Source organism: Dromaius novaehollandiae, chromosome 2 (genome assembly GCF_036370855.1).
Source record: "Dromaius novaehollandiae isolate bDroNov1 chromosome 2, bDroNov1.hap1, whole genome shotgun sequence".
In the NCBI taxonomy this organism is placed as follows: Eukaryota; Metazoa; Chordata; class Aves; order Casuariiformes; family Dromaiidae; genus Dromaius; species Dromaius novaehollandiae.
This window is the reverse complement of record NC_088099.1, coordinates 155,638,061-155,651,337: the sequence shown is the minus strand read 5'-3', so window position 1 is coordinate 155,651,337 and position 13,277 is coordinate 155,638,061. Positions and strand designations below refer to the sequence as shown.

The following is a 13,277-nucleotide window of genomic DNA, read 5'->3' as shown; positions in this document are numbered from 1 at the left end:
ATAGAATAATTGAGTTAAATATAGTCTGGGTAGAAAACATAAATTAATGTCTTACATAAATTAATGAATTCCCCTGAATTTCATTTAGCTGAAATGTATAGCAAAACAAATCATATTGGAATTACTCAAGACATTTTTCATAATGACTTTTTTCTTCATAGATGATTTTCACTGTACTTCACAATATTCAATAGAATATTCTGTTTTTATGTATATTGTGTGAATGTACATTAAAAACTATGTAAAGAAAAAATAATGAAAATGTTCTCTCTGGACAGCACTTCAACTTTGATGAGACTGGAAGGAACATAGTATTTTTGTTTCCTGATTTTCTTAAAACAAGAAATTCTAGGAATAAACAAGTGTAAAGCAAATATAAAAAGTGAGCGAAGACTCTGAAAGTTATGTTTGTTTTTAACTACTGTATTGTGCCTTAGAATTCCTATACTGCTTTTTAGGGATCAGAGTGGAGTGGTAAAATTTTATGGTAGCTTTGCATTTAATAGAAAACGGAACGTACTGGAATTGGAAATAAAGCAAGATTACACATCTCCTGGGACTCAGAAATATGTGGTAGGGTTAATTTTCCATATTTTACCTAAATTTATGAGTATGAGATTGCATTAATAAACATGATTTTTAATGCTAATAAAATAATCTCTTCAACATTAAGGGTCCTCTTAAAGTGACAGTGCAAGAACTTGATGGATCATTCAACCATACATTGCAGATTGAAGAAAATAGTCTTAAACATGACATACCTTGCCATTCTAAAAGTAGAAGGTAAGAATTAATATATGAACTGAATAGATATTAGTGTAGGTATATGAAAAGGTACAGTGCATTGGTGATAGATGTATGCATTTTAACATTTGTAATTGTATTTTTGTAATTCTACTGAATAGGATTTACCTATGATGTATGGGGAGAAAAAAAGAATTTACTGCTCTTCTTGCCTTTCATAGATAGTGGGAAACATTACATTTTATATGTAGTTCTTTATTATAAGTAAAGGTCTTAAATTTTTAAAAAATCTTATAAAGAACTTCTTTATGTAAGAGGAAGAGTTGAGTGAGAAATCTCTCTTCATCAGATTATTCCAAGTGCCTCTGAGTGGGATATCTCAGTTAGAGGGAAGACAAATTTGGGCAGCAAGGAATGTTTCAAGTGAGGATGTTTGAATAAAACGTGTAGTTTTCATTTTCTTTTAGAGTGCTAGGGCTGTTCACTGAGCCTATTGATCAAGAAAAATAAAATATTTCCTAAATAGATTCTCTTGATTTCTAATATTTTTTTATAACTACTTTGGCTCCTGCTTTTCAAAGCTATATGTATATGTGTAATTCTGAACAAGTTGGGAGTCTATTTTAAGCCAATGGAAAATATTGATGATAATTTTTTAAACAAAGTGGTACACTGTCAGCTCTCAATTTTCACTGTGAATATTCTTTCCTGGAGACACCATTGTTGTTATGTGTGGTAAAATACACAGAGAAAACTTTTGCAAAATTGAACTCCATTTAAGCATACCTATGTTGTTAGGGTAATTTTCTAAATATCTAATTTTTTGATATTTTTTTAAAATAGAAATAAGAAGAAAAAGATTCCACTGATGAACGGAGAAGAGGTGGACATGGACCTTTCTGCCATGGAGTAAGTTTGTTTGTTGGAGTTTAACAGTGTGAGATTGATCCATGTTCTGATTATCTCAAGCATGATATTTTGAAGGATTTGATTGAAGATTTGATAGGATTGAACATTTTAACAAATTTCAAGACTATCCTGCATTTCTTTGCCTTAATTGAGACTTTTCTTCTAGCTGGGAAAATAGGGGTGTAGTGCAAAATGTATGGGTTAACTACTGTAAATAGTTTTGGGAAAAAAAATGAGTCAGTCATTATAATGTTAAAGATTATGTGCCCTGATTCATTCATACGCATTTCTAATGATATCTTTGAGGTGACTTTACAGATAAAATACAAATAAATCCTAATAGAGATGTGTCGATTGCAATTTTTGCCTTGCCATAGAATTTGCTTGGAACAAATTCAGAGCAAATTTGTTGGATCTCAGTGACATCTATTTAGCTAACACTGAGATAGACAAGTTCCTGAAATCTGAGAGAAGTTTAACTTAATGATGTGTAAGTGTTTTGTGCTGAAATTTATATACTAAAGAGTAGTAGTTGTCGTTGTTGTTGTTATTATTGGCATTAATTTCAGTTGGAACTAGTTAGCCCATGGAAGCAAATTCTTGCTTGGAACAAATACCCATTGTACCCTCCTTGAGCTGGAACCAGTGTTGCTTTCAGAAATACTGAAGGTGTTGGTACCTTGTTTGCTGGCTGATAAGTAAAGTAAATAATCTGTTGTTGAAAGCTGATGGTGTCTCTTTGAAGAATGGTAGATCGATTGTCACATTTAAAGAACTGGAGTGTCCATTAAATTAAACCTCAGCTGTGAATATGACAAAAAATAATTTTATAGGAAATATTTTCATTGAGGAAGCTATATTTATCATCTCTATATGAAAAGTCTGTATGAACCTTCCTCGTTCCCTGCTCTCACCCAATGCAGTGTCTGTTATCAGTTTTGCATGACAAACTCTGTGGAAGAGAGTTTATTACTAGCTTTAATTTGTATTTGCTGCTCCCATAAATGATTTGTGCAGTCATGGTGCTATATGAATAGTAAGGTATAAAACACTTTTTTTGATGGGAGTAACTTTATCTTTGGGGCTGCTAAAACTTTAATGGTCCATTTCACCTTTAGGTTACTGCTTTAAGTTCTGTCTGTGGATACGTTCAGTTTACAATCGTTTGGCCTGACAATTCTGTGCAAATACATGGTTACCCTTGTCAGCTTTCCATATGCTAGCATGTATTTGTAAAGCCCTTTCAGGTCTATTGACGAAAATATAATATATAAAATATAGTATATAAAAACCTAGATTAGTTCCATGAGATTTTCTCTGTTAGATATCTTTTTTTGATAGTCTTTTTGATAGTCTTAAACTGTAGCAGGTGATAAAGTTCTACTCCGCTGTGAAAGTTATGGTGTCTGAGGAGCTAGGAGCTGCATAGTCTCAGTATACTTATCAGGAACTTTTCAGAGCTGTAGGTCTAAAAATACTACAATACTGCATTCACCTCAATATATTTGAGGGTTGGACTTATCCTGGGAGGTTGTAGAATTGCCATCCTAGAAGCAGGAGATTTCTCATTTTGGAGATGACCTCTGTAAATCCCTTCCAACCTTAACTATTTTGTGATTCTTTGACTCTGTATTTCAAAAATAATAAAAAGTCAGGATATATTTTTAATTTCTGTAGTCTTGAAATGTTGTAAGCTATTAACGGTTTTCATGTCTGTCTTAGTGCTGATTCCCCTTTGCTCTGGATAAGAATAGATCCTGATATGTCAGTACTGAGGAAGGTTGAATTTGAGCAATCTGATTTCATGTGGCAATATCAGCTTCGATATGAGAGAGATGTGGTAGCACAGGAAGAAGCCATTCTGGCATTGGAAAAGTTCCCTACTCCGGCATCGCGGCTTGCGCTAACCGATATACTAGAACAAGAGCAATGCTTCTACCGAGTGAGAATGCTGGCCTGCTTCTGCCTTGCAAAGGTGAGAATATGTAGATGGAAATAACGAAAGAAATCTGCTAGACATTGTAAGCATTTGAAAATGAATCAAAACTCACCACAGTCCTTAAAATTGGCTTGATATTTGGCCTCTTAAAAGTGTTTGCCAAGCATTTTTTAACATGACTGATTTGAAAAGAGAGCTGTATTATTTTAGTCTGTAAATGGAGACCGCAGAACACTTTCATAATTGTCAAAATTGAGATGTCAGACATGAAAACCACAAGGGATTTTTCCAGATTAAGTGGCAGAAATAAAAGACTTTTGTTTAATTTTTTCAGAGGTAAAATGTTTTATTTAATTTTGTTGGGAAATATCTTGGCCTTTGTTTTGAGGAATCTGAAGTGGTAAAGTTTATCTGTCTAATGTGAATTCAGATTGCTGCTCTGTATTGTTTAAAGTTTAATAGAGGCAGAAAGTAAATGTAATATTCATCTGAATTGAAATATTAAGAAGCCGAATAGTTGCTTGCCTTGAAGAAAGAAGATTGTTTAGACACAAAATTAGCATTAAAAATTAAAAGTAGAGATCGTTATAAAACTACCAGATGGAAACATGAAAGAATAAATGGTTAAGACATTTAGGAAAGGCATGTTTAAATATGAACGCTTTTGACAGTTTATAGAGTTCGTATTATTAGTATACAGCTTGCTTTCTGCCCTGTACTTGAGAATAATTCAGTATGTATATGGAAGTATATCCTTTGGACATATTTTGAAAATCAAAATCCAAGATACGCTTGTAACAATCAATTTTAACATTACAAAACACTGACATAATAGTATCAGTGTATCTACTAGTATTGATAGTGCCAGTTTCTGACTTAAAATATGTGTATTTCACAATGAATTCATTCAGAATATTTAAAAATGCAGGTGCTTATCACCAGTGAATATTAGAAGAGTAATTGTTACAGTGTCTTAAATTTAATTGTTTTTTCTGTCCTTACTCGGAATTCTCGGACAATTCGACTGCTGATAATCATAACCAGCTTTGCTCAGTGTAATCGCATAAAAGAACCTTGGGTTTACGGATCAGGTCAACTTCTAGCTGGATTGCAATTACTTTTGTAAAACGTTATGGTCTATTTGTTTGGTACAGAGAAATGATAGGTGATACTCCATTAAGAAACTTCAGTTATTGCACTTACTAAATGTGCTATTTAATTTGTTGTGTAATAGTACTTCAGTCTCTCAGGAATAAAGTAGCCAGATAACACATTAAGGAATTCTCAGTGATAAGGAAGTTTATAGGGTAATAAGTGACTGTCTTGTGAGGTATAATGTTCATATACGTCACATAAACTATATTATGGTTATCCAGTGTCCAAGTGGTGAAATACATAATGTACAGATGCATGCATGTATATGCAGGTGCACACTGTTTGCTGGGTTAATAAGAAGTGACGCTAAAGAGAAAAGCGAAGATAGTCATATTATGGTATGAATTCTCATGAGTTTCCAAGCTGATTTGCCATCTGTAGATGTAGGTCCATTGCAGTGGTGGTGACAGAAGGTGTTTAAAAAAAAAAAAAAAAAAAAAAAGGCACTGAGGAGGTCCATTGTTGTGAGTAACAGTTATATTTTAGGTTGAATGAGTTATCAATTTTTTATGCTATGTTGGATTGAGGGATTAGAGAACTCTTAAAAATAAGCAATGCAGAAATAGAGTAGTCAAGAAAAATCCTTTATTCTTTTTAAGTAGAAATAATGCAAGGAAGGCTTTTACTTTATGGTATGGAGAATTTGCAAATACATTTAATTCAGGTACCTGTGGCATGTTACAAACTGTAGCATATCAGTAGAATAAATAGAAAGCTTGGATTCAGTTAGTATTTTGAAAGATAAATTCACATGAGTCAGAGCACGTTATAAGAACCAAATGTTACTAAAAATATGATGGATTTACTGCTGTTTAATTTGATAATACTATTCTTTATAGATTTTACAAAACGAAATGCTTAAAATGAACAGAAGTACGTTCTAAAAAATTTAGATGCAAATTTTAATGAATATTGAATATCTTATAAATATGGTGATCTCTTATAGTATTTTGGGTGCGTGTTTTTTTTATACCACAATGCTACTGAAATTTCTTGTTTTTCAGTTTTAAGTTCATCATCAAGTTTCTATCTCAGTAAAGTGGGATGTAGAAGCCTGAAGTAGTCATTAGGATTAAGGTTCCTCTCTAGTAAGAGTGGTTTTGTACATTACAGAAAAAGGTATATTGACATATTTAGTTAGAAGACTTTGGTTGTTGCAAAGGGAACATCTAGTCTGACTATAGCATTTTCTCCCTCTAATTTTCCTTTGAGAACTGATATAAGGGGAAAATGACTTTCATGATAAAAGTTCCCACCTTACATGAGAGAAATGGTGAAGTTGATAGCTACCACCTTCAGTTAGCCTCCTCCTTTTTTGCTCTATTGTGTAGGTAATGCCCTTTGAAACAAGCTAAAGCAATTTAGTAAGAAATCATCAAATCCATTTTCTTCTGCTGTGTTGCGTGAATATAGTATTTTTCTTAGTTTGTGGATGGAGGGTCTGTAACACTGGAATCTTCTACATTGCTGCTAAACCGAAGAAGGTACCCATTTGTGTACACACACATGCACAGTCTGTCATGAGGCATACATATTCTTTTCTACATACTTTTATTATTCCATACAATAAATATTCCAAACCAGGATGTTGGGCAGGCCCTGTAACAGGTTTGTCCTTATAGAGCCTTACTTCCTTACACCAAAACAGACTGTAGCAATAAATTTGTCTCATTGCACAGTCTGTTTGTGAATCATGGTTAAAGTCAGAGAGGTAGCTGACTTGGCTTTTACTTTAGGGGTGGTCTTTTACTTCTAGGGTGGCTGAAGCTTAGTTGAAATCCAGGTTGAGGTTACTGGCAGAGTGCTTTTGGGAAGCTGGTGCTGCAAATGCCTCTTCCATCATTGATTTCTGTGAAGTCAGAATACTTGGCTTAATAAACATCAAATATTTGCCTAATATATAAAAGGGAAAATTAAGGACAGAAATTTATCGTGGAAAGATAACAAGTTGGAGATGTCCTCGAAGTGAAACCATTTTCATGAAGTTTACCTTTGTTGTATAGAAGGTATATTAGGGATGGCAATGTAAGCTTAGCTAATATAAGCTAATATGTTGATGAAAACATGTATCTATTTGAAAAGCGGGACATTCTCGGCAGTTACCCTTTTTTATTATGGGAAATGTGTATTTTTGTTCAGCCAAACTAAACCTGCAGTGGTGATGTTAATGACTTCCCTTCCACCCTAATTATATAGATTGCAAATTCCATGGTAAGTACGTGGACAGGACCACCAGCCATGAAGTCACTCTTTACCCGAATGTTTTGTTGTAAGAGTTGTCCAAACATTGTGAAGACCAACAACTTTATGAACTTTCAAAGCTACTTTCTGCAAAAGGTAAAATTTATTTTTTTATTGAAATTTTTTAACGAAATGTCAAAATACAAAAATCTTTCTACAGGTGACAATTACAGAAACACCAATAGCATAGTCACTTTACCTCTTCATAAAATTACAGAATAACTAAGTCTTTCTTACTCAGCTTCTTTTTGTTCCATCTTTGTCAAAAGTTAGTTATCCAAAGTTTTAATATTTTTTCTGAGGAGCTGAAGTTAAAGTAGCCATCTGTTCGAAAAATGGAGTACTTATTTGCAAATACTTTTGAGCTCATTCTTAAGTAGAATTTATTGCACAGTATCAAGGCTAACCATTTGCTTTTTTAGCTGAGTTTGTCAGCTGATCTTTAAGTTCATTAATGGCATTGATTTCATAACAGAAACAAAATCTCATAAATCTCATCATCAGGTGGTGGGCTTTTTCAAGGTTAAAGGCACTGCATAATCTTCTCCGTGTTGCCTCATCTGTCCTATTAGTTGTCAAAGTCATGTGTTGTAGCATGTTTGATGTTAGTGCAGGTTTTTTATTGGGACCTTTAGGTGTTAGTTTTGCAGTGAATAACTATTAAAATGAATGATAGTTATTTTTGCTCAATGTTCATGTTGTAATTATTGGGTGATTGAGTTCTTATTTCACATATCTGCTATTCCTAATTATGGAGAAAACTCAAATCTTGTTTTCTTATTCTGTCCAGAATGGCTTAATTCTTCTGTCCATCGTTCTTTTTTGTAGGTCTTTTGTGTCTTTCTGCTCTTTTTGTCATTGTTCATTCTTTCTCGCTGTTTTCAATCTTACGCTTTCCTACCAAAGACATTTAATCTGGAGTCCCAAATTTACAGATCTGGAGTAAGATTCCTAAATTTATGTTAGTGGAACCTAGGGAGCTTATTAGCTCATTCTGAGAAAGGTATCTATTGGCTCTTTAGGCTTCATTGGCTATTGGCTATATGTCCCTTGAAGGTAATGGGAGCTTAGACATGAGGTTCATCAAGAAACTAAATTAGTTGTCTATCTCAGAATGAGTTCCATCATCATTTTCTGTTTCATTATTGTCTGTTTGCTACTTTTGTGTCTTGAATCAGAGTCTTTTCTTGGATGTACTGCCTTGTCAAGTCTGCCTACACTATGAATAATTATTGAGCAATAATTATGTAGTTCTTTAATCTGGACAGTATAAAGTGTATGATATGACTTCCAAAAAGCATTTAAATAGAACTTTTCAGAGATTTGCTATTGTAAAATTCTTAATTGCTCATTTTAACAGTGTAACTATCTTTTTGCTATTGTACGAATGATGTTAGTATTTTATTCCAGACTATGCCTGTTGCCATGGCTCTTCTGAGAGATGTTCACAACCTCTGTCCTAAGGAGGTTTTAATGTTTATTTTGGATTTGATCAAGTATAATGATAACAGGAAGAATAAGGTAAAGAATGTATTTATTTTAATATCTTACTTTTGTGTTGAAAAAAAGACTAATTTGTATATTGTATGATCTACTATGTCACTAAAACATAAGCAAAGCTGATAAAAATTAGAAGCTAGAGAAAGCCCTTTGTCTGAAAAGGTGAAATCACCCAGTTCTTTTTGTTTTTATAAACACACACACACACACACACATGCGCGCGCGCATGTCCTGGGAGAGATATTCACACAGAAAGAAGATACTGATGGCTGAGTTTTATTCCAGATTTTTCAAACTGCTGAATAGCAGTAAATGTTAGTGAATATTCTGCAGCTGACATTTCTATGGTAGCATTCCTCAGATGTTTCAAAGCTCTTTGTGCTTGTTGACTTACTAAAGACCTATCTGTCTTCATTTGCATACATTTTTCTTGCCTTGCCTCTCTTTCAAGAGACCCGTGTATTTTGAGGAAATGTGCGTGAGCACTGACATTTTCTGAATAATTGTAGTATGTAAAGCTAAGCACAGAGTTTGTTTTTCAGGTTGCAGTGTTTGTTTTTTAATCCTGAGAAGAGTATCTGAAAGGAAGTATATATATATTTTTTTTCATGATACATGGGACTAGGATTATGGGTTCTGAAGGTTGGATCTTGCTCATGGAACTAGTTGGTCTTCATCTAGTTAAATAACAGCTAAAACCCAGGTTTGTCTTGTTCTATCACTAAGCCAAATTATCTGAGTTGGAAGTGTCATCTTAATTTTCTTCTGACACAGAGCAGCTCTGAAAGATGATTAAAGGACCTTTAAGATCCAAAGATGGATCTCCATACCTAAGAGGAAGCTTACAGCTGCTAGGGTCCTAAGATAATCTTCCCAGTGAAGTACCTGAAGTTAAGTGGAAGAAAGCCTCGCTTTCTTGTGTGTAGAAACACACGCTGTGGTAACACAGCTGAGAGTACTGAAGTAAGAGGGTTGATAGAAGGCCAAGAGGCAGAGAATTAGACATCTGAATGGAAGCACATTTAGAAACAATGGCTTTTGTTTTCCAGGTCTGGAAAACTTCCTGTGTCTGATTTTCTGTTTTTATAAACCTGTGTATGACTTTTAATATGCTGCTATTACAAATTGAAGATTAGTCGTAAATAGTATATCTACTTGCTCACAGTCTCTCTCAAATCCATATTTAGAGAAACACATTCAACTGTTTTGTTTTCTCATGCAGTTTGTCACTCAGTTTTTATTTTAAAAATCTTTTTCTATAACAATGCTTCAAAATTTCTCAGTTTTTTAAAAATAAAATGTATATTCTTATTTTAATGCTATTTTTGTCTAGTTTTCAGACAACTACTATCGTGCTGAACTGATTGATGCCCTAGCCAACTCTGTAACTCCAGCAGTCAGTGTGAACAATGAAGTTCGAACATTGGATAACTTAAATCCTGATGTTCGACTTATTCTTGAGGAAATTACCCGGTTCCTCAATATGGAGAAGCTTCTTCCCAGCTACAGGCATACCATTACAGTCAGGTGTGCTTTAATAATTGCTGTAGATATAAAGAAAGCAGACATATTAACACAACCTTTTTGTTTTTGTATAGCCTCTGTAGTTAGTACTTTAGTGAGATTTTAGCTTACTTGCTTGAGTCTTACATGGCAAATTCTTTCTTATTTTTGAAAATTGGTAATGCAAATTTTTCTTGACTGCTTTATTTTTCAACATTAAATTCTCTGTCTGGAGTTTTAATAGCATGATTAAATTGATCATGCTTGTGCATCTGTAAATCTGTAAATTGTGGAACGTTTATGAAAGTTTTGCAAAAGATAACATGGGAATGATATCTGCCCTGTGTTTTCTTTATAAGTTAGTATGGTTCTACTGAAACCAAACTCTAAATTTGACGCAGTGGGGGATTTTGTTCCAATGTTTCTGAATGAGTTCTCTGTTTTAATGGTATGAAAATAATTGTAACGTTAATTTGGATAACTTGGTCATAGAAAAATTGGAAGCGTACTCATTAATAATTTCATTCTGAAGAAAGTAACTTTATTCTTCACGGTTGGCGTTCCAGAAGCCTCATCTAAATTTCCTCTTTCCATGAAATCTAGCTGTTTAAAGGCTATTCGAGTGCTTCAGAAGAATGGTCATGTCCCAAGTGATCCTGCTCTCTTTAAGTCATATGCAGAATATGGGCACTTTGTAGATGTCCGGATAGCAGCGTTGGAGGCTGTTGTTGATTATACAAAAGGTACTTTTTAAAGTATTTTGTCACTTTGTAAGGCTTTAGAAAACTAATAATCATGTCATTGATATTAGGTTGAAATGTTGTCCACCAGAAGAGAGAGTGTGGTGACAACTGTATTGACAAGAAAACCTGAGATTGCTATTAATGCTTTGTCCTAGAGAATTCAAATTTTATGAAGATGTGGTGAGCATTTTTTCAGTGTATTTTGCAAATTGAATCAGATACTTGAAGTTTGGAAATAATGAGCAGACAGCATGACAAGTAGTGGTAAAGGATACTGGAGATTTCTTTTAATGCCTCATTTTCAATCTTTTTGATTCAGTGGACTTCAGCCATAATTGCTAGACAAAGTTTTTGCTTTACCTCCTTACTCATCTCTTTATTTTGCAACTTGCATGCATCTTGTGCATGTAAATTTTGGAAGCTTAGATTATTTGAATGATTATTCACTAACTCTGCTCTGCCATTCCCTATGCATAGCTTACATATGTGAGATGTTTCCATTTTTTAAATATTGTCTTTATTTTAGGTGACTGTGGCAGGTCTTTGAAAAAAAGTACTATGTAGCTTTCTTGATTGCCATTTGAAGTTAAAATTCAATCCTGGCAAATTTTCCAAAAATGATCAGAAGTTATGTCTAATGATGCCCGTTTTATAAAAATAAATGGGTTTAGTGTACTGGATTGATCTATTCATTTGCTTGGGGTTGTGTTTGTGCAGCAAATTTGTGACGATTCTTGTGTTTGAAGGGTTATCTGTATCAAAGTGTCAAGATCTGAAATTCCTCCTCTGTGGGCAGAATAGTTGGTCCTAGACTACTTCTTATTCTTACTCAAATTTCGTCTTTCATTTCCAGGATAATAGAGTGTTTCTCTTGCATTCTTCATGAGTTACTGTTTTCTCTTTTTTTAATAAGGAGTTGATTACTTTGTTACATCTGTCATTCTGTCCAAAGACTTCTCAAAGCAGGTAGACAATGACAAATTTAAAGGCAATTTGAGTCTTACAGGTGACTATATATCTGAGGGATTTCTGACCTGCCCCTACAGACTGAAAGCAGCCTCTTGGAAAGAAAAACTAGTAGCTTCAAGGAAGGCTGTGCACTGGGCATCATCCTTACCCTCAGTCTTGTAATTCAGCAGGCATTCTGGATCCAAAACTCACCCCCGTTGTATAATGTGGTGCCTACTGGTGATGTCCAGCTAGAATTCAGAACTCTGCTGACACTGTGTGTCTCTCTCTGTTGCACAGCTCACTGTTTATCCCTTCGTAGGGTGTTAGTGGAAAAATTTGTTGGAAGATGGAAAGCTTACTCATCAGCTGGGTTCCTTTAGAATAATCTCCTTACTAATTCATCCCACCCTTTGGAAAGACAAACTGATAGAAATAATGTTTTCTCATTAAATTCTTGACCTTTTATGGATGGTGTTTATGGTGAATGACTGACTTGGGTAAGAAAAATGTTTGTATTGCAAAGTAATACATTACGTCTTTAAAAGAGCTGGTCAAATGAGTTGCTGTACAAGCAAGATTGGATAAGTTGCCTGAAATACTCTGTAAATACAGGAAGGTAAAACTTAAATGGGAAAGATCAGTAGAAAGATGTCTTGAAGAAAAGGAGTCAGTGATTGAAATAAAGGTATGTTTTGACTGAGCTGTCTTTCAGATCTGAGATGATGTATTACATTACTACTGTACCTGTCTGCCCTACCCCTTGCCAAAGGCTTTTTTCTCTGGTGAAGAGGTAGCAGAAGCAAATATATGCTTGCTGCAAAGTCATCACCATTCACAATGCTGCCTTCCATCTTAATTTGTCATCAACTTCTGTTCTCAAATATAGCACTTTGTAGTACATTAGCTTCTGTTTCTGCTGTAAGACTGATAATTTTTTGGCAGAGAGGTAGATTTGAAAGCTCAGTGTACTTTCTTCAATTATCCATAAAGAAGTCAGCAACACTTGTCTTGCAGAGTCCTACATCTCTGGCTCTGGAAGAAGTAGTGATTGGCCATCTATTGCCAAGAGGTCTGATGCTCGTTGTTCCACTTACCTGGATTTCAGTTCATGCTGGATGTAAAACATCAGCTATCTAATGCCTGTTGCTTGTGCCAAAGTTGGCTTTTAAACAGTTCTTACAAAGGAAGCGGGCTGATTTTGTTATTTCCATAAAAAGGGAAGTCTGTATTTTCTGGGACCGTGTGGAACTGCCATGTTTTTGTATCAACTCTCAGCAGGAATAGCACTGACTTTTTAAAGTTACTTTAAAGGAAATCATTTCGCTGTGGAAATGAAGTTGTTTTCTTTGCTGTTAATAATAATGCTTTTTTTGAGACATGGTAACTCCATAAAATGCTTGAGGCAGCGTACAAGGGCTTGGACAGTTGATCTAAACTGGCTTGAAGTGAACAGGATTTATTAACTTTTTAAAGGTAGCTTCCGATAATTTTATGACTTAAGAGTTATACATATATCACAAAGCAATTGCATGTTTGTAACAAGTAACAACAAACTGTTCTAAATAAATATCCATGTTTATCTAATCTCCTGA

General features: G+C 34.3%; 1 protein-coding gene across 3 annotated transcripts in view; it reads left to right on the top strand.

Annotated features, from left to right (window-relative positions):
* Positions 1-13,277, top strand: part of TAF2 (TATA-box binding protein associated factor 2) — a 59,577-nt gene that overhangs the window by 25,290 nt on the left and 21,010 nt on the right. For all 3 annotated transcript variants that reach the window (XM_026110084.2, XM_026110087.2, XM_064507830.1), the window contains 8 exons: positions 459-573; positions 674-783; positions 1,588-1,653; positions 3,376-3,628; positions 6,944-7,084; positions 8,399-8,509; positions 9,822-10,015; positions 10,595-10,734. In XM_026110084.2, coding sequence (XP_025965869.1) covers positions 459-573; positions 674-783; positions 1,588-1,653; positions 3,376-3,628; positions 6,944-7,084; positions 8,399-8,509; positions 9,822-10,015; positions 10,595-10,734 — 1,130 coding nt within the window. The remainder of the gene's footprint in view (positions 1-458; positions 574-673; positions 784-1,587; positions 1,654-3,375; positions 3,629-6,943; positions 7,085-8,398; positions 8,510-9,821; positions 10,016-10,594; positions 10,735-13,277) is intronic.